Below are 21,264 nucleotides of genomic sequence, written 5' to 3'. Positions count from 1 at the left end.
TGGCTTCCATACATCAAGCGCTAAGAGTGGTAAGCCCCGAAAATGAGTGTTTATTGTTGGACTGGAGGAGATGTATTTCGGTTTCAATATGAACTTTATTGCTTTGGGTTAAGGCGGGAGGATGGAAAGTATATCCTCGGGTTCAGGTGGTCGGATGACCAGCTTATCTGGCCGTTATTCTTGCGGCAGATGTTCGTAGTTTGCGTGGTCTCTACACGGATTAGTCCGATTTGTCGTGAAAAATTCTGCAAGTTGAATACTGGAAATTTAGGGTGAATTGTAACGGAGAAAAATAGATACCTTTTAACGGACTTTAATAGAAAAAAAAATGTTATCATTTTACTGTAGAACACAAATAAGATGAATAAGAGGTAGATATGTGAAATGAAACTGATATATGACTTATAACTTGACAATTGCTTGATGCTACATCTCGGCTCTACACGTGTGAGTTAGGGACCATTCAATACGTAAGACATGGGACATGGTTTATAAAACCTCCAATATTGCTAAAATTATTAGGTTTTATGAAAATTAATTGTTTATTGGACAGACGGGTGACCCAAGTGTTAGTGATTACTAGAGTCCTTAGACATTGAAATGTGAATATCACCACAACTTTGATACATCTGGTCTAAGTCTAAATTGTATAGTACAACGCCGTTGAGGCCGAAATGGTCAGCCTGGTGATCAGCTACCAATTCGGGCATACAGTACACCCTAGCACCTGTATGTAAAATTGGAACCATTGCTAATCAATGAAATAGGGATGAAGTGATCATTTTTCATATACTTTACAAATTGGACTAATTAGGTTCTTGTTCTACCAGTGTCGGAGCAAGGTCCACACGAAAAACGTCTGCTGAACGCCCTGCTGGCGTCTTACAACACCCTGGAGCGTCCTGTGGCCAATGAGAGCGAGCCCCTAGAGGTACGCTTTGGGCTGACACTGCAACAAATCATAGATGTGGTAAGTGTTCATCTTTTGTGCAGTAGAAATGACGGGACTTGAGGTGTTCGCGTTTGATTGATTTACGGAGGCAATAGTGTGGTTGATAGAAGTGTCATTATTACTAGTAATGAACCAATACACTAATGTGTTTAACATGATGCTTACACTTACTAAGACCACAATCGTCCAAACACCGTTGAGCCTCAAGGGACAGACATCAAATTTGTAGTCAAAAGGTTGATTTTATCTTAAATGGCTTAGATAATTGAGCATTTCTCCAGTTAAATCAATTAAATCAAATATGCACATGAACAAAAACTATAACATTAAAATTTCATGTTTTCAGCGTGTTTTTAAATAAGTCAATATTAATATTTTTCATGTTCTCATCTATAAATCTCATCTACAACCTGTGTGTTAAATGTAATATTCTATTTTGATTAATGGTGTGTACAAATTGATATTATCTAAAGATTTTGTTTCGATCAGAACACGAGAAAGTTGACATGCGTGGACTCAAATAATATTGAGAGACTCTGTTTTTTTGCTTTCAAAATATTTTATCATTAAAGTTATGTTTTTTTTTTTTTTTGTAAATAAAAAGAAAAAATCTTTCATAATTTTATCGGTAAAACTAAATTCCATTAATAGCTACCAATAAAAAAAAAAGGAAAATCGGTTGGTAATCAGGTCATAATCAGTTTTGTCTTAATTCTAAACATATACCTATATGTCTAGGTTGAAACCCTAAAAACAAATTCGTATATACAGGAAGCCGTATTAAATATAATTTTGTTACTGACCTTGTGGCTTTGAGCGTTTTAAAGGACTAAGTGATATAATAACATCCATCCAACATGTATTATTCCATATGATATCATTAGAATTAAACTTGAATATAATTATCCTGCCCTTCTCCCAGTCACCTGGGGTCGGCGCAACATGTTTTCTCCTTCCATACTCTTCTATCATTTACCATTTCTTCGCTCACTCCCCTCTTAGCCAAATCATCTTTCACGCAATCCATCCATTTCTTCTGAGATCTACCTCTTTCTCTATATCCTTCCACATTCATAGTTAACATTCTCTTACCAACCTCATTTTCATTTCGTCTCATCACATGTCCATACCATCCCAAAGGCGCACTTCTCAGCTTCTCTGTCACAGGTGCCACTTTCACACTTCCTCTAACACATTCATTCCTTATTCTATCCATTCTCGTTACTCCACACATCCATAGCAACATTCGCATCTCTGCTGCATGCAATCGCAATAAACTCGAATATAATTGTTTATTAATAATGATTAATGAAATATTAATTTGTACAACCCATAGTGCCCTTATTCTGACGGAAAACAGAGTTTACTGATGAATCCTGAACTAACTCATGATTAACGGCGTTTTTCATTAATATTTACGTAGTTTTAAACATGGAATTTTTATTTCAAATTTTAAGAATATATTTTTTTATAGTTCTACCATCGAATTGTGAAAAACAAGAATTTGAATTTTTTGAAACCTCTACACCTACTTCTCCCTTAACATAGCTTTTCTTACCTGAATTGCGTTGTTGAGAACTTACCTTGGGCTTAAAATTATTATCCTACAAGTGTATTGGATTGACATTATTAATTTTATCCCACCTTTTCCAGAGTCCATAGACACCCACCGTATACATCTACCGCGTAAATGCCACCGTCCACCGTGAGATATAGTTCTAAGGTCTCTGTATAGTTACAGCGGCTGCCTCACCCTTCAAACCGAAACGCGTTACTGCTTCACGGCAGAAATAGTTAGGGCGGTGGTACCTACCCGTGCGGACTCACAAAAGGTCCTACCACTAGTTCAAGATGTCCTACCACCAGTACAAGAGGTCCTATCACCAGTCTGATTTTTATGTCCGGTATAGAGTGATATGCATTTTGGCTCCTTGATTCATGAACTGGCCGGTGGTGGTATCTTGATTTAATTTACATGCAAATAACTCAATAACCAGTGGCTGCGGTGTTAAGTGGCGCAAGTTTTACGATTCGGCAGCACGCGTCTCGGTTTACGAGCTTGAGGTCTCTTTACGACTGACGTTACTCAAACATTGACTGCATACGGTCTCGGATGTGGCATGTTTAATGGTGCGGGAAGCTTTTAAGTTTTGGAACAGTCTTGTCGGTTCAAATTTTTTGAATACAATAGAGTAGAAAGACTATTGACCGCGAAAGACAAAACAAACGTATTTAATGAAGTAATTAGCAACGTTTTATATTTTACTGGTGGTAGGAAATTTTGTGAGTCCGCGCGGGTAGGTACCACCACCCTGCCTATTTCTGTTGTGAAGCAGTAATGCGTTTCGGTTTGAAGGGTGGGGCAGCCGTTGTAACTATGCTCGAGACCTCAGAACTTATATCTCAAGGTGGGTGGCGCATTTACGTTGTTGATGTCTATGGGCTCCAGTAATCACTTAACATCAGGTGGGCTGTGAGCTCGTCCACCCATCTAAGCACTAAATAAAAAAAAACTTTCGAGTCAGTATCTTCATTGCTGAATGTCGTGTCTAGTTTGAAGTCTGTTCTCTGACCATACGTTACATTCTTCTCTACTTGCCTCGGCAGTCAGTGTTGCAGGTCTAGACACGTCGGTGAGTGATGCTATCAGTTTTGACCAACGGTTAAGTGATCGAGAATGTGGTCCTTTTCCATTTACATCGTCTATTACTATCAGCTTTTCGACATTGTTAGGTTTCTGCGAATAATTTATTCAAAGCAGTTAATTATACGCTGATAGCATATAGTAGACAGGCTAGTTATTGTGGGAAGCTCTTTGAGAATGGACAATTTTGTTCGGCGAGCAATCTACGGAATGCGAGTAAATTTAAGTGTGCACCCTTGGTATGCTTGTGCTTAAATGATCAGTAAATCAGCATAAATAATCATAAACAAAAAATATTGTATTTAAATAGAATATCATTTTTTTTACCGGTAGCTATATTTCGTGACGTCACGTTAGGAGACAAAAAACTTTGTATTAAAAATAAAATCCGGACGTTCAAACGAACATACGATACTACTCTTCAATAAATACATGTCAGTTTTCATCACACCGTGAGCTCATACGCCCTTCTATGTAAAAAAAAAAAAAATTAGGGCTTTCTCTTATCCAAAATTAAATTTATATCCAACATAAAAAAATATTTTTTTTTTTAAATCAGTACATACAATATCATAAGTATCGTTATATCGTTATGAACGTCCATATTAAAATAATCGTTCACAAAGATAACTATAAAAAATTGTAAACAATGCATCTCAAAAAAAAAAAACACAAAACAATTCGAGCCCAAACAACAAATCACTGTGAGGACGGTTAAAGAATGACTTCGGGACCGCTAAAACGTTGAGAGAGGAAAAAAATCGGTAGAGCGATCCAGGGCCGCAGTCGCGGAAATTGAAATGTCCGTGAAAAATCGCGTTCCGGGCGACGCGGACAAAAGTGCCGTTAGCAGAATCGAGACTGATAAAATACGAGTTAATTCAAACGTTTCCAAGTAAGTTCGGAAAATCCGTTTGAAATTTAACGGCGATTCAATGAATAGCGGGCACGTGTCAAGTCAATTATGTTTCAAAGTTGCTTTTGCACGTGTTCAAGAAGATGACGACTTACACAGGAACTCGCTGGCTGTGCTCTTACTCTATTCGTCGTTAAACCGCTCACTCGGCTGATGACTCAGATAAAATCTTACACATTTTTTTTATTTTTTATTTTTATTGCTTAGATGTGTGGACGAGCTCACAGCCCACCTGGTGTTAAGTGGTTACTGGAGCCCATAGAGACATCTACAACGTAAATGCGCCACACACTTTGAGATATAGTTCTAAGGTCTCAGTATAGTCACAACGGCTGCCCCACCCTTCAAACCGAAACGCATTACTGCTTCACGGCAGAAATAGGCGGGGCGGTGGTACCTACCCGTGCGGACTCACAAGAGGTCCTACCACCAGTAACATAGTACATATCTCTTCGGCTACCGAAAAAGAAATACTTAAACATAATAAATTCCAGAAACAGTTAAAATGGTGATTTTGTTACGCGCTGAGGTTCGGTATAAATGAATGTTCCACCGAAGTACACCTTAAAAACTGTATTAGCACTTAGAACATTTAAAACACTTCACAAACACTTTAAAATTCTTGATTCACTTCTACCGCTTCGCTTCAGATGATCCGTTCGCTGTTTCGCTTCGAGTAGTTTTGATTACTAACTGACTGCGTGCCATCTCTGCAACGCTTTTATAGTTGAGACGAAATCCCTAGAATCCTCGAGAATATTTCACAGAAGTCTAGTATTGTGTGTTTCCGCTATCTGACAATAGATGGCGTTGTACTTCTCGAGCGTTCTAAATGCTACTAGATCCTTCGATATTCGTTCGACCATTCGGCGATAGATGGCGTTACTCTTACCGGCGTAACAATATCAATCTAGATTTAGTATTACCTACAATAGTTTTGTCTTTCAAAAATGTATGCATATTTCGATGATGTTTCCTCGTTGGCTGTAACAATTCGTAGTAACAATAACAATGATGTCCTTTAAGTCACGTCCCCCAGCAAAACTTTTGTTATTCCCTAATAGTCAGATCGTGGACGGCTTGGATGCGGCTTTGAAACCAAACTTTGTCCCAGTGAAGTTGAAGCACACAAAGGAGGGTCGAGTCTTGACTATATCCAGTTTAGCGTCCGAGCTCTCCAAACGTTCAAATTTGACAGCATTGTAAACAAGAGCGCTGATCTACAAGATTGAGTGTCAGTGGTTCATAATGATTATGCAGTTTGGCCTAAGATTTGAGGTCGCGTTCTATTGCCATTGTCTGCATAGGCATAGAACAATTATGAATGTATCAGACTAGGCTATCTTTGCTTTTCGATCTAGAGTTGTAAGAAAATGTTAGTCGTATATCCCATCTATTAGTCTACGGAACCATAAGGATATGCGACCTCTATCTCCGAATGACTACTAATACACCCCCATCTATCTTCTTGACTATTTATGCCGATAAAATCATGTTCAGTTTTCATAAGTTGCATAATTTTCTATTTAAAATATCTCAGCTGCAATCACGTTTTGTTGTCTATGGGATCCGGCTTATTCTAAACGCAAGATGGTCTATCAGCTCGGCCGTGCCTCTGCGTTTGATGTGGTCGCAATAGTTAGTTGATCAATTCGAATAGTTACGTATAACTATTGTAAAAATATTTTCAGTCGCCATAAAATGTTTTAAATTATTATAAAAATGTCTCGATCTTTTGCTTGCACTTTAAACGCAACTTGAGTAAGTTTGAAGTCACTCAGACGTACAAGATGGAGCACTATTGGAATGGAAATGTCTATTCGAGTCTTCGCTAACTTTCGCTAATTCATTCTTGAGTGCTTCATTTTATTTACTCTTTTCAAAGTGTGGTTTTTATACATTTAGTAAAGGTTGTTGAATTAGATAACTTTTTTAAATATTTTTTCATATTATAATATACTAGGGTCTGGTATATAGATATATAATATTTTATAGGTAGATTGTACATCTATCAGAAACCAGATACCAAGAAATTAGCGAAGTACCACGCGAATTACAAAAATTAAAGTAATTAAATTAATTTTGAGGGTGTGTTTAGAGTTACTGCGCTCACACAGATAATTTGGAAACTCTGGGTCTTCCATGCTCTAAGGAATTGTTTGAAATGAATCTCATCATCTCGTTTTTACCATTGAGCCACTGTGCGTTTATCCACACTGCTTTTCCAAAGATATTTCTTGCTTTGGAATGCACTCGCTCCACGATGTTTCCAAAGCGCTATGACATGTCCTTCTTGAAATGAGGCATGCGGAGAGTACTCAGTGGTAGACAGCCCTTTGCATTACTGACGTCCACGGGCGACGGTATCTACTCACATCAGTATGCTCGTCTATCTATAAGGGCAATAAGAAGGAAAAAAGGGCGCTCAGCTGGCCCATAAGCTTGTTCAAAAATGTCGATACAATAAATAAAAAGTTAAGTGCAACAGCAGAGGAGAAGCTTCAGACTGATCACTTCCAGTCAACCTTGTATGATTTTCAGTACCTATATCAATAAATATTGTCCAACAGGGAACGTATACAAATTTTGTCATTACATTATTATAACATAGGTTAACACAATTAAAATTGAAACATAAAAATATGACAAAATTTGAAAGATTTATCGTAATATTTATTTTACAAACGCGTATAAAATCTTGAAAACGCCTCGTATAAATGTGTCTTTAATTATCGCTCGGTCCGGATAACAAGAAGGTAGAATAATTAAAGTAAGTCAGAAGGCGCGAAACGTATTTGCTTTTTCCATTAACTCCACAATAGAATACGACCCGGCTCGTAAAAAGGTAATAGGATTAAGAGGCATCGGAGACGATGTCTGCAACCGTAATTGTATATCGATCTAAGCGCTTACAAAATGTTTCGTTGATTTATTTTGTTTCTTTATTATTTGTAAATCGAGGCAGCTTATATTGTGTTTGTTTTCACACCGCTCAATCTTATCGGGCTAAAATTAATTGTTCCGAGTAAGGATTCATCAAGCAAACTCTGTCGTTCGTTGGCTGTAATAACTGTTTAACTGCTTCGACCGTACGATACTCTGTCACAAAGAGGATTATCCGAGACTAAAGATATCGCGGATGGATTAAATCGTGTCTGGGCCTCAGAGCTAATGCAGCAGCACACAAGCGTGTGTCTAGTCCTCGCAATTCATTGTTGATCTTATAAATATTTTTTCGTCCTTCCTTTCTTGCGTCGCCGCGCGTTCGTTTAACAAAATAAGGATGAGAAAAATCAAATCCTGACCACGAACGTCTGGCTAAACTTGGTAAGTTGTAGGAGCTGGGCCGGGCCCTTCGCCGTCCCGCCCCCCGCAATCGACACGGTAACTGTCGGCATTGTGAGCACTATTTTTGATTGCACCTATGAAATTATCGAATTTGAAAGCACGGGTTTCAGGAGGCGGGCGGGTCGAGGGTGCCTCCGCGGCAGAGCTGTCGCATGGAGTCTCGGTGTTGCGTTGTTGTACGATGATAGTCTGTGTCGGCGAGGGGCGAGCCGCCCGCGCGGGGACCTCGCCCCTCGCTCACCCCTCTGTGGTTTAGATCATCATACTGACTGCGCCCTTTCTGTTTTTGTTGACATCGTCTAACCCGGTAGGACGAGAAGAATCAACTACTTATAACCAATATATGGCTGTCATTGGTAAGTGTGACTAAACAGCGAAACTAAAATAACACTAAAAGTTCCTTCCTTTATGTTTCGACTCTGTTTCTCTACTTTCTTATTTGTTCTGTTTTTGACGTTACATTCTGTTTTCGAACTCTTTTGTCTCTTTTGTTTTAGTTTCTATCTTCTTATCTGTAATTTTTGTAATAAACGCATAGCGTTGGGAAATATGCGGCAGTGTTTGCATCGGTGTTGGGTGCCTTAAGAGAAGCTCGATCTGTAGTCTGGTCGGTAGTTAGATCCGTTAAAAGAAAACGCTTCAAAGTCATCTTCATTGAAATCTCCACATGAACGCATTTACAGTCGAGTAGATAACTGTCTGTTTGTACACAAACACCATAGCAAATAACTGTCGCTTAGTTCGCGATGCGTATGCTAACAATGTGTTCTAACGAATGACGTATAACAATTAATAAAATGATAAGAATAATTAATGCCAATTACACAGCATAAAGTGCAAATGCATTTGTAAATATTTGAATAAAGATTTCACGCACGAGAGAGTTAAATGTTGATCGAAATTGTTATCGGTTGTAACGCACTGTATATGATTGGTATATACTTGTACACTGTATATAATAAGATGATTGTGCACCACCCGACGCTGTTATGGTTTTGTTTATGCTGTGTCCGAGAATATAGGTGTTTTCATTCTCTGCATGGCCCTGGAATGCGATGGTAAATTATTTGATTACGAAAAATTTAATGAGTTAAACTTCACAGAAAACTTTATGCTAGATTGCCTGCAAACTAATAAAATATAAAAGTCAAAACTTTAATGATTCTTTTTTTAAATATTAAAAGTATAAATTTTTGTATTTTTAATATAATATTATCTCGTTTACATTTTTTGTGCGGTCCACACGAAGCACAGCCCTGTTTTTTTTTTTTTTTTTGTTATAGACACGTAAATAGTCCCGTTCTATTGAGTTTTATTTTGTAAATTGTATATTTTAAAACCGAAGTAGTTTTTCGTATTTGTTTTTAGTATTTTATTTGACATTTTTGTTTTTTTTATTTCAATTATATTAAAAAAGAAAACTTAATAAATAAGAAAGCTTAGTGTACATACTTATAAAAATTCAATAAAACAAAAAACAAAAAAAGAACTCAAAGTATGTTATCTAAGTTTATTTAAACAGTTAATTCTTTTAGCATTTACCAATATGGCAGCTTTATCTTACCCAAAAAGTAGTTCCCCCGAGAACCTTCAAAAGAGATACGGAAATTTAAATACATGTTTGACAATTCCCTGCAAGAAAATTCTAGAAACTAGATGTTATGTATAGGTGGTTATGTATTGTGCATAATGGCATAAGAAATGGTAACAGTTGGCATGTTTATTTAAGCATGATACGTGTGCATGTTCGTATGTGTCGTAATGCAGTTGTGTTTGTTTGTCGTTGTGTAGTTTCAATGTAAAACTATTTATGCTGTGTACAATAAACTGGGTATAGTAAAATACATATGTATTTATCAGTTAGCTTCAAATTTCGATACGAATGTCATGAACATTTTATATCGCGGTAACATACCTTTAAAATCAGTTACAAAATACCTAAGATGTCTAGTTTATTGTAAGTAGAGTAACATTTTTTAGTGAAGTACCTAGCGCTTAAGCTGAAGTATTTCAATATTTGTTGATTTCTCTTGAAATTGAAGCCTTTTAAAAATAAACAACATTGAAGTAATCTTTGTATTGTAAACAAACAAGGCTGAATTATTACATATTTTTAATGTAGAGTTTCTAATTCAATTTTTTTTGGAAGTCCACATTTTGCGATCATTCAAGTAGCAAAATTTCATCAATCATGTCTAAAATTTTACATTCAATAAAATAATTGTTTTTTCTCCGAAATATTTGCCGCGAGATGCGAAGATATTTTTTTAATAAAGGAAGCCATGTTACTAGCAATTTTTGAACCAATAAAAGCCGATTGTCATGTTAAACAAAAATAATAAAGGCGCATCTATGTTTTTAATACCTTTGGCGTGAATTCACATAATTGTTTTGAAATATTCATTAATTAAAAAATATTTTTTTATATTAATAATAATGTAATCTTTGCTGGATAGTAAGATAGCTAAAAAGGAATATTTTACATGTTTTTTCATGAACATAAAAAAAAAAAAAATTAGGTCTGTAGCATAGGTATAGAGGCCATGTTTTTACCGATTACTTCGGTTAAGTTTTGTGCGCTGTCATCACATACGTAAATTGCAACCACGCTTTAAGTTTCAATAGAATTCAATAAAAGGATGGACCGTTCTAACATCGTATTTGTAGCGAAGACAGTGTAACGTTCATAATAGCAAAGTTGTACGTTTAACTTTCGCAATATTACCGGGATAGGGGTACTAAGTTCGCGCTTCGTGAAGTTCAGGGTTGCCAGACTAAAAAACATTCAAGTCAATTGTGAGATTTTGAAACGACACTTGCAAATGGTATATAAGTTTGTTTTTAAATTTGGCTCGGTAGGTTATGAAGTCTCAATTTATTAGGAATAACTTCAAAGTGGCAAATAAGATTGTTTCGAAACAATAAATATGTTATTATATGTTATCGTCTGGGCTGGCAACATGCTCTTTTATAACACAATTTAGATTATGTAAGAGTATTTTTTTCCTTTTGTAATGAAAATAATATTTATGAGTAATAAATAATTGGCAAAATATGAATTTCTCATAATGCTTTGAAACACAAACTACTTCACAGGTGTGTTTGTGACCCGTTCGTGTCATGAGTGAGTCCTAAGTGAACGCTGTCAACGAGTGCTCACGGTTGGCGACCTGTTGGAAGTGGCATAGCTCCACGACTAATTTAACATGTAAAATCCGCCTATTCCAATCTTATACTCGCAAAGTACTGGACACAAATATCAATTATAATTCTTAGTATACCGTTTCGAGGCCTTGCCAGCATAAAAATTGATTAAGCTACATTTTCGGCTCTGGCAACCCTTCTCGTACAAACCTCGGTTATCGTGCAAGCTGCGTACATGAACGTTATTGTATTCGCCCTGTGTTTCTAGTAACCATATTGAAAGTTGTACAGTAGGTACTCACTACAAATGAATCATACTCATATCTAGTCGCAATGCACATTAATAGTCTCTTTCACGCGTGGAGTTTGTACTAATGAGAGAAAGAGACAATCATACTTTAATATTTTAATAGTAATGACTATCTTATTGTGATTTTGAATAGTGAATCATGAAAATATTGAATTGAATTATGGTATTTTGAATTTGGAATTATTTTGTTAGTTGAACGATTTCAATTAATGGCTACGAGGGGATTTTTTTCATTAGTTTCAATGGAATAATGTCAAAGGCCAAAATGTCATTTTTCCGCGAGTATTGAAATTAAATAATGTTTATTTTCATTGTGATATTTATGTAGATCAACTTTCAATATGGTGGCACATCTCTTTTTTCAGTACAAGCTTAGTGTTAATCACCTGATTGAACAGCTGATCTTACAAGAAACGATTGTGTCATAATTTCTAATTTATTTACGACGTAATGGGATGCCTTTTGTACAACAAATACCTAATATTCAATTACAGAATTTCTCTAAGTCTCGCATAATTAGGGCGAAACGAACATCTCAAACTAAATGTCATAGTTCAATAAGCCCTATTTGTAAGCATTCCAAGGATTTTTAATACACTTGAGAAAACAATATTCTTTTTCAACCGACCTCAAAAAAGGAGGAGGCTCTCAATTCGATTGTATGTTTTTTATTTATGTTTGTTACCTCATAACTTTTGACTGGGTGAATCGATTCTGATGATTCTTTTTTTATTAGAAAGCTGATACTTTCCGTGTGGTCCCATTTCAATTTAGTGCAGTTCTGATAATGGTATCCTTGAGAAAACCATATAAGTCTTAAATTTGCATTAAGTACGTGCGCGACAAATAGATGAATAACTCAATATCACGCCAACCGATTTCGATGATTATTGTTTTTACTGTATAATTTGTTTTGGAATATCTTTTTTTTATTTGAAGTCGGTTTTTGTTAAAGCATGTCTATTTACAATTATTTCCAGAAGTTGTTGATAGAAAAAGTAGGTATATTAATATTTTACAAAAGGCATACCCGTGGAATATAGTTGTATCTAAGCACACAAATTTTACAATTATAGTATAAACGATGTAGCTGCTTACGATTGGGTGTTATATTACCTTTAATATGAAACACGAGCACTGTTTTATTACCAAATATCACATATTACAATTCAATTCTCTTTGATTTATTACAAATATACTGTGTAAGAAGTACCTGTTTTGAGAAAATTATTGTTGAAAATACACAATCGTTGTAATTTTATTTACAAGTTGCAATATGTTGAAATGACAGCCAAAATATAAAAGGTATGCACAAATAATTGTGGATTTAAGTTTTTTCTGTGCTGCTGGAAGAGAAATCAAAGAGAAGTGAATTTCATTCACTTTCTATCCCATCCCATGTTTTTCCTATGTGATAATCACACTGAATGTGACAGGAATGGAATGACTACAACCTAAGGTGGAACGAGAGCGAGTACGGAGGCGTCAAGGACTTAAGGATAACACCGAACAAACTTTGGAAACCAGACGTTCTCATGTACAACAGGTATGTTTCAACTGGGATGGTAAGTGACAGAGCTATGGGATAGGATGGCTGGGATGGATTGGTTTGGTCAAGTTCAAGGAAGTTTGGGTTTCAGAATGAGATTGGAATGGATTGATTTTCCTTATTTGGTAATGGTTTGTCATCTATTGGGATGAGGTGATTGCGAAGAGAATGATTCTAATATGAAAATATGTATAATGCATAACAAAAGTGTTCCACGTTCAATGGCCCAAGTTAGAATTTTGGGTAGCAAAAATATATACGATACCACATTTATTTAAAACGAATTAAATATCTTTCATAAGGATACCTATGTCGATCGAGAATCAAATCCGTAGCTCATAGTTATCATACAAACTAACGACCCGAAAGTATGTATGCCACTTTGGATTACGCTTCTTAAGTTTTTTTTAATTGCTTTTGTAGGCAGACGAGCATACAGCCCACCTGATGGTAGGTGGTTACCGTCGCTCATGGACATCAGCAATGCCAGGGGCAGAGCTAAGCCGCTGCCTACAATGCCTGTTGGGAAATGGATGGTAAATGATCGCTGGTAATATTCTTTGCTAGAGTTGAAAAAAATCAGATACCTGAAATACTGCAATGTGGTGGTTGGGAGAAAGTACGTTTTGTGTGAAAGTATGCCTGTAGAAAAGTTGTTAAAACTTTGAGATGCGTTAGTTTTAGAATGAGTTTGGAATAAAGTGGAATTTATTTAGTGACATCTCACAAATATTAGTGGGGATCCTAATTCGTTGGGAGGATTGAAATCTCAGTGGTTACAATTGACCTTGAGATTATCTGCTTGCAGCTCGTTACTAGAATGGAGTTGATAAATGAGCATTAACTTCGTGGGAGGCATATCGTGATCCGGCACGGGCTTATCATCATAGTTATTTAAGTGACAAGGCAATTACATGGGAATGTTTCGGTAGGGCTGAGTGACTTTCAATTCTTCGACAGCAACATCAGAATTCTTTTTGTGTTACGAACAAATCGTTTTGTGTTTGGCCACGATTCTTACAATTCCGAGAATTCTATCTATATTTATTTAACAGCCTATTGTTGCGGAGGGGAATTGCGCAATTTAACGTTAATTAGGAAGTCCGGAGGGATTTCTTTTTCATCGCGAGGCTTGGGTGTCGTTTCTTTGATGTAAATTTTGTGAATGTGTAATGTGAGACGTCAAATTGTTTTCATGTAATTCGTTCTTGTTAATTCAACATCAGTATTCTGCAATATTGTTTATATTTAATTTGTGACAACGTTATTATGTTACTAAGTGATAGGTCAGTATGTATTATTTAGTATATAACTGTCACTAATGATGTTGTCTTAGAAATTATTATTTATTTGCCTTCACCGACAGAAGGGATTGGCGTAACCACACTAGTCGTCATTACATTGATAGTGTTAATTAATGAATACGGATTTTTTATTAACAGAATCAAACGCGTCCTTATGAGTCTAAAGCCAACAAAACATCAGATTCGTCTCGTAAACTTCTGTTGATGTTCCAAGTCATTAAAACGTCATCGGCGACAACGGTCGACACCCGTCAGCACTGATTTGAATAAACGCCCGGAGTTTAGGCATCGTTAGAATGTCATTATCCGAGCGTAGCGCGGGGCACCGATGTCTGATCGGCGGAATGTAATCTCAACATTTACAGTTTTTATTTTACTTTAACTGGCATTTTGTCTGGTCTACCTGCTCTTATCTGAGTCAAAAACATTCATTAGTTAATTGAAAGCAACGGACTGTAATAAGTAAAGAGCTTTAACGTTGTTTTAGTACAATTAAATTCAAATGAAATTGCCGCAATCTAATTATTTAGTCGGCTGAGTGTAGAGTACGTGTGACGACCGACACGATCTATCAGATTAGGCAGATTAGGCCTTCATGGTCTGAAGTTGCCTTAGGAAGCTGCCCTGACAGACCGTATAACTTAAAAATCCTCTTATGAAAGAAATTAAAATATCAATTGCATTAAAATAGTGTTCCTACTCAGAGCACGCATACATCATTATTTGACATAAGCAGAGAAGCATTCGACTCACCTTAGGCCAAGCTACCGCTTGTGGACATATATATAGTTACCAATGGAGGTCTTTATTTATGGAAAGGATGGCCTGAAGCTGTTTGCTTGTCGTGGAAAAAAGAACAAATGAAAAACTCGCATGATTTCCTTGAAGGGCCGCGTTTTATTGAAATATTAAATGTGCCCACATCTCTGTTATGTACATAAGTGTCAACATCATTACTCGTACGGGCGTTCTTATCGTTGTGGAATTGAACGCAATCTTCCCCGGAAAGGAAATATATACTTTTATGATCCGAAACTTGGTTGTGTCGTCGAATAAAACGTGTTTTTTTCTTCTGAGCGAAGACGTTATTGGCGGTGCTTAGTACTTGAGCGCAGATTTTTATTTTCATTGGTAAAGTTCATGGCATACATTACGGCGGGCGTGCCTCGACTGAATGTAGCTGTAACGGAATTCCTGTTGATTGTATTTTAGGGAAAATGCGGTTACTGAGAAATCTGAGGTATATAAGAACTTAATTTTTTCCGAATTCTAGCACCAAAGAAAAAAGAATGCAGTTCAGACTTAAATTTCCCTAATAAAAATAGATATCAGTAATGCGTATTGTGCTGTTTCCGCCGCCTCAAAACAAGATAATTTGATTTATTTATTTTATACTTCATTCCACACAGTTGTCAGGAAAGACGATATAAATTAAATGGGATAAAAAAAGTCATGTTTTCTGATACATGAGTTTTTTAAAGCAATTTAAAATCAGAATAAACACATATAATCGTGTGGGTACGTATATAGATTATATACACATATTATAATCGTGTAGGTACATAAGGTGTACAATAAAGCGGATTAAAAATATTGTAATTGTAATGATTGTTTCGAATAGTTGAAAACAATGACTAATATAGTTAATTCACTAAGTAGGGATAGGTTAATATCGTATTTTAGTGTCCGTTTTATTTATAATAATAACGACTGGAAGATGTATAAAATTAGAGGAATAGAGAGAGTAATAGAATATATAATAAACAGGTTATTTTCAGAATGTTATGCGGTTTATGTTATTAAATAACTTAATTTATAAAAAATAATTTATAGGTTGAGTTAGTTCATGCGATGTAAATTTTTTTTTTAAAGTATTCAGTGTATTCAGCGAGGAAACAGAGAATATAAATATTATTATTTTTAACTTTTTTTATGCTTAGGTGGGTAGACGAGCTCACAGCCCACCTGGAAGTGGTTACTGGAGCTCATAGACATCCACAACGTAAATGCGCCACCCACCATGAGATATAGGTTCTAAGGTCTCAGTATAGTTACAACGGCTGCCCAACAATTCAAACCGAAACGCATTACTGCTTCACGGCAGAAATAGGCGGGGTGGTGGTACCTACCCATACGAACTCACCTGTGGCTGTGAGCTCATCTACCCATACAAGTAATAAAAAAAAAAAAATTCATAAAGAAATATACTTTCATGTTATCATAATGTTCGTAAGAATTTATGTAGCAGAAACAGGTATATTTCATGAGACATGTTGTTTATCGTGATTTCGTTTCACAGCATCGCTTGGCAGTGGCCCAAGCCTCGTCATATCGCGGAGTGGCTGTTCACGTATCGCGGAGCATCGATGTTTGTGCGCCCTTGTTGATGCGCTTTTGAAAGTATCTCTTCCATACTGATGCAGTTCATTAACTTGTTCTCTTCTCGCTTCTCACTTAGGAGCCTGAGATTCGATATTTTGGACCTACTTGTGATCTTTCATAGCTTTGATAAGATGAGCGTCACGTGTGTCACATGAAATATTATAATTTGCGTATTTACTGGTGGTAGGACCTCTTGTGAGTCCGCGCGGGTGGGTACCACAACCCTGCCTATTTCTGCCGTGAAGCAGTAATGCGTTTCGGTTTAAAGGGTGGGGCAGCCGTTGTAACTATACTTGAGACCTTAGAACTTATATCTCAAGGTGGGTGGCGCATTTACGTTGTGGATGTCTATGGGCTCCAGTAACCACCTAACGCCAGGTGGGCTGTGAGCTCGTCCACCCAACTAAGCAATAAAAAAAATCCTTCTTCAAACGAGGCTTGTGGAGCGTACTTAACGGTAGGTAGCGGCTTGGGTCTGCCCCTGGCATTGCTGAAGTCCATGGGCGACGGTAACCACTCACCATCAGTGGGCCATATGCTCGTCTACCTACACGGGCAATAAAAAAAACTAATCTTACGCAGTTATCATAGCCTCATAACTAATGCTGCTGATCAACTTGATGTGAGATACAAGTGTCAATTACATTCATAATACCTCTATCCTACCATTCAAAAAACGATGAATTGCCGAGTCGTACATCGAGTGGGATATGTAATACGCTGTAAAATATGACCTGTCACTAGTACTAAGGGATTCTGAATTAAGCGGTTTGGTAGGAATAGAAAGAGAAAAATTAAGAACGGGTGCCTGATAAAAAAATTATCAGGAATCACTCGAGGAGACGAGAATCGGAATGGCCTGACAGGTTACCATTAATATCCCCTGAAGTTTTTTTCCTAAGAGCTACATTTTGAACTAATACTGCAAAATATCTTTTTCACTTCAGTAGCACTCTATTAAATTTATGTAATTGTTCAAGTTGGTTAGTAAAATAGCCAAATCGAAGTGCATTCGGTTATAAGATCTTCTGGGTTTTGAAAAACTAGATGATGACCGGTTTTTTTTTTGATAACGCCATCTTGTTGTGTCTTTAAAGCGGTTAGTTGCCCTCAATTAAGAAAAATAGTATTATTATTCGCCAATAGATGTCGGGAAGAGTTGATTATTGAAAACACGAATAAAACAACATTTTCTGAAAATAAATCGTAGCTAGATCGATTTATCGCCCCCGAAATCCCCTGTATACTAAATTTTATGAAAATCGATGGAGCCGTTTCCGAGATTCAGATTGTATACATATATATTAATATACAAGAATTACTCGTTTAAAGTTATAATAAGATAAAGAGCTTCATGTAAAAGCACAAAAAAACAATCACTAGTTTTTTTTCTGTATTCGCATGAATTGCATTAAATTTTGTTAAAGTTCCGACGCGCACCAAAACTTACTCTTAACACGCTAAAAAGACACGACTGAACAAAACCCACCGAAGGCATTTTCCATCGCACACAAAAAACAATCGGTGTGAATTCGAAAACCGCGTCCAAAACAAAACCGTAATTCCCTTAGCACGAATATTGATAGCTTTCACACCCTTCAATCCGTTGTTTGACTTCGCCCGACGGAGTGACAAGTCGTAATGCGGCTTCGTTGGCCGTCTGCCAGTCCTGTAGTCACATAGGCGGCCGGTCATGAATACTATATCGCAACAATACTTTGGTCCCAAAGTATTCTCAGAGAGCCGATTTCGGGCTGTTTCGGGCCTATTTTATTTGGTGCCGAAATAAAAAGTGTGAATGGATGTGATTCCGAGTGATTTTTTTAGTGATTTTATTCGGTTTGGGCGTAGGAGGAAATTATTTAATGAGTGAAATGGTTTAGGTTGGGGAGCGAGGTGAATTATTTAGGAGCAGAATGGAGTGATTTTTCCTTAAAAAAGCGACGTTGTTTATGTTAATCAGATCTTTTCCTCATACAATTAATTGGGCATAATTAGGCATTGTAAATTGTCAAGATTCTTAATGATATTTTGCGGAAAATATCATTTTGTTCTGATAGAATTCTATTTGAATTAATGTAATGCTAAATATAAAATTATTTACCTCAGTAGCCACTTAGTAGAAATAAATTCTAGGGCCTAACGATTACGTGCTGTGTTCTGTATTCATACTTCTTTTTATCGCATTCTTTCAGTTCATCATTGGATTTTGATTTTATTGTAAATATCCTCAGATGTTTAGGAATCGTTTATTAATTCTTAGTTTATATAACGTTTATGTAACTTAGTATATAACGATACGGTTCAAATATTCTTCTATGGAAATTTTCTGAGGTCATCGTGGCTTAAGGGATAAAACGGCTCATGTGTATACATCGTATCGAGCGGTACGGCTATGTCGATGTTCAAATACCCCAGGCAAGAGGTATGTTGTGTATATATTATGTATCTAATGACATGATATGAAAAATACATATATTACATATAATATGTAACTCGTGAATGACTTCCACAATGCAATATTAAAGTTTTGTAATAAAATTTAGTGCATAATATTTTTAAATACTTACAGGAAGTCTGAAAGTGGCACCTGAGACAGAGAAGTTGAGACGAAGCGACTATGAGGTTATTAGGAGAGATTTATTTATGAATGTAGAATGCTTTAGAGGAAAAGGTAGACTTAAGAAGAAATGGATGGATTGTGTGAAAGACGATATGTGTAAGAGGGGAGTGAACGAAGAAATAGTATATGATAGAGGGGTATGGAAGGAGAAAACATATTACGCCAACCCTAGGTGACTGGGAGAAGGGCAGGAAAATGATGATGATTTTTAAATACTGGTCGTAAGTAAGTAATGCGGCTAGCGCAGGTGACTAACACGAGACTTTTTATTTTGCCGCGAAGCAGTTACTAGTGCTTGTTTAATGCTTGGGGCAGAAGTTCTACAATACAATTGAGACACACATATATCAAAGTGGGTTGCGGCATTCACGTTATGATTTTCATGAGCGCCAGTGATCACTAAATATCAGCAGCGATGTGAGCATACGGCCCACCGAATGGTGAGTAGTTTCCGTCGTCGATGGACGCCAACAATGCCAGGGTCGCAGTCAAGTCGCTGCCTAGTGCTGAATAGTCTCCGTAAGCCTCGTTTGAAGAGAGACATATCATAGCTATCGGAGAAGGATCCCCATTAATTCAAAGGACTTCCAAGTAATGCTTCAAGAACTTCATGTTGTGATGTCGATGGTATCCAGTAACTACTTAACATCAAGTAGCGCTCACCCACGCCTTGCCTACATATTAACAAAAAATGTGTCAATGAAAGTGATGGTATCAGCGCGGGTTTAACAGAAACAGTATACCAATTTCAGAACTTTGAACGGTTCGAACTTAAATCCAAGAATAATTTCTTTGTAAATTGGTTAAATCTTTATTTCATACCATTGCTGTATTGTTCTAGAGTGTTCTAACATCGGATTTAACCGGTACAAAGCGGCTTACTCCAGTTTCTGTTGATTCAAAAGCCACCGAACGTCCCAGGCGGACATTTTTCGGACGGATCTTTAGACAAAATGTTTTTTAACTTTACTTGTCTTCTGATCATCGCTCACGATGTTATTTTCTATTACTGAAAATGCTATACTGAGATTTTAGAACTTATATCTCAAGGTGGGTGGCGCGTTTACGTTGTAGATGTCTATGGGCTCCAGTAACCACTTAAAACCAGGTGGGCTTTGAGCTCGTCCACCCATCTAAGCAAGTAAAAAAAAAACTGATAACTCCTCCTCCTCCTCGCGTCGTTTTCCTCATTACTGAGGGTCGTGACTCCCCCGCTGACTCAGTTTCTCCTGTACGATTTCCCTCCATCTGCTGCGATCCTTAGCTTCATGAAGGGCATTGTGGAAGTTGATGTCCAGAGAAGATCGTATTTGGTCCGACCATCTCGGAGGGCTGCGTCCTCTGGGACGTTTGCCATCTACCTTTCCTGTCACCATAAGCTGTTCAAGATTGTGACCCTCTGTACGAGCAATATGTCCGAAGAATTCCAGCACCCCACGGAGGCATATAGTGGAAAGTCTGGTTTTGACATGAAGCTCTCTCAGAATAGACACGTTGGTGCGAAAGGTCCATGGATCCAACTGATAACACAAAATGAAAATTCGAAGTAAAAAAAAACTATCCCAAAATTTAGTTGGTTGTTGTTCAGTTCAAGTTTGATTCGTTTTTTGGTGACGTCATTGATGTCTACACATACAAACAATTATATTTATATATAAAGATTTATATATAAAGAAATATTATAATTATATTTATATATAATTGTTTCTAGTATGGCAACAACACACTAACATGTGGCAACACTGGGCTGTGAGCTCGTCCACCCATCAAAGCAATGAAAAAAAATGTTAGACGTGTCAGCTGAAAACTTTAATTTTCAATGTTTTAATCGTATTTACTTCGTAATTATTTATTACAGTTTATATCTTCTACGTTTCCTGTCATTAATTTTTCGTAATTCAAGTATTGCATAATTGTTCTTGCCACAGATATACTATAATCCATGCTAATTAGCCGAGACGGAAGCTGGAAGTATTATTATTAAAGTAGAATGTATTCCGTGCTTCTGACGATATGCGCATGAAGTGTGTTCACGAATGTTCAAGATTGGCAGCCTGTAGGGGAGTTCCACCAGATTTGTGTGATTTATAAC

The 21,264-nt window shown here is 36.7% G+C and overlaps 1 protein-coding gene across 11 annotated transcripts in view; it reads left to right on the top strand.

Annotated features, from left to right (window-relative positions):
* nAChRa6 (nicotinic acetylcholine receptor subunit alpha 6) overlaps positions 1-21,264 on the top strand; it is a 96,247-nt gene that overhangs the window by 50,701 nt on the left and 24,282 nt on the right. For 5 of the 11 annotated variants that reach the window (XM_021346425.3, XM_021346419.3, XM_038010783.2 and 2 more), the window contains 3 exon segments: positions 831-970; positions 7,795-7,839; positions 12,751-12,860. In XM_021346425.3, the coding sequence (XP_021202100.1) occupies positions 831-970; positions 7,795-7,839; positions 12,751-12,860 (295 nt within the window). 11 annotated transcript variants of the gene reach the window in all.

This window comes from Bombyx mori, chromosome 5 (genome assembly GCF_030269925.1).
Source record: "Bombyx mori chromosome 5, ASM3026992v2".
NCBI classification, from domain to species: Eukaryota; Metazoa; Arthropoda; class Insecta; order Lepidoptera; family Bombycidae; genus Bombyx; species Bombyx mori.
This window is presented reverse-complemented; position numbering and strand designations above follow the sequence as displayed.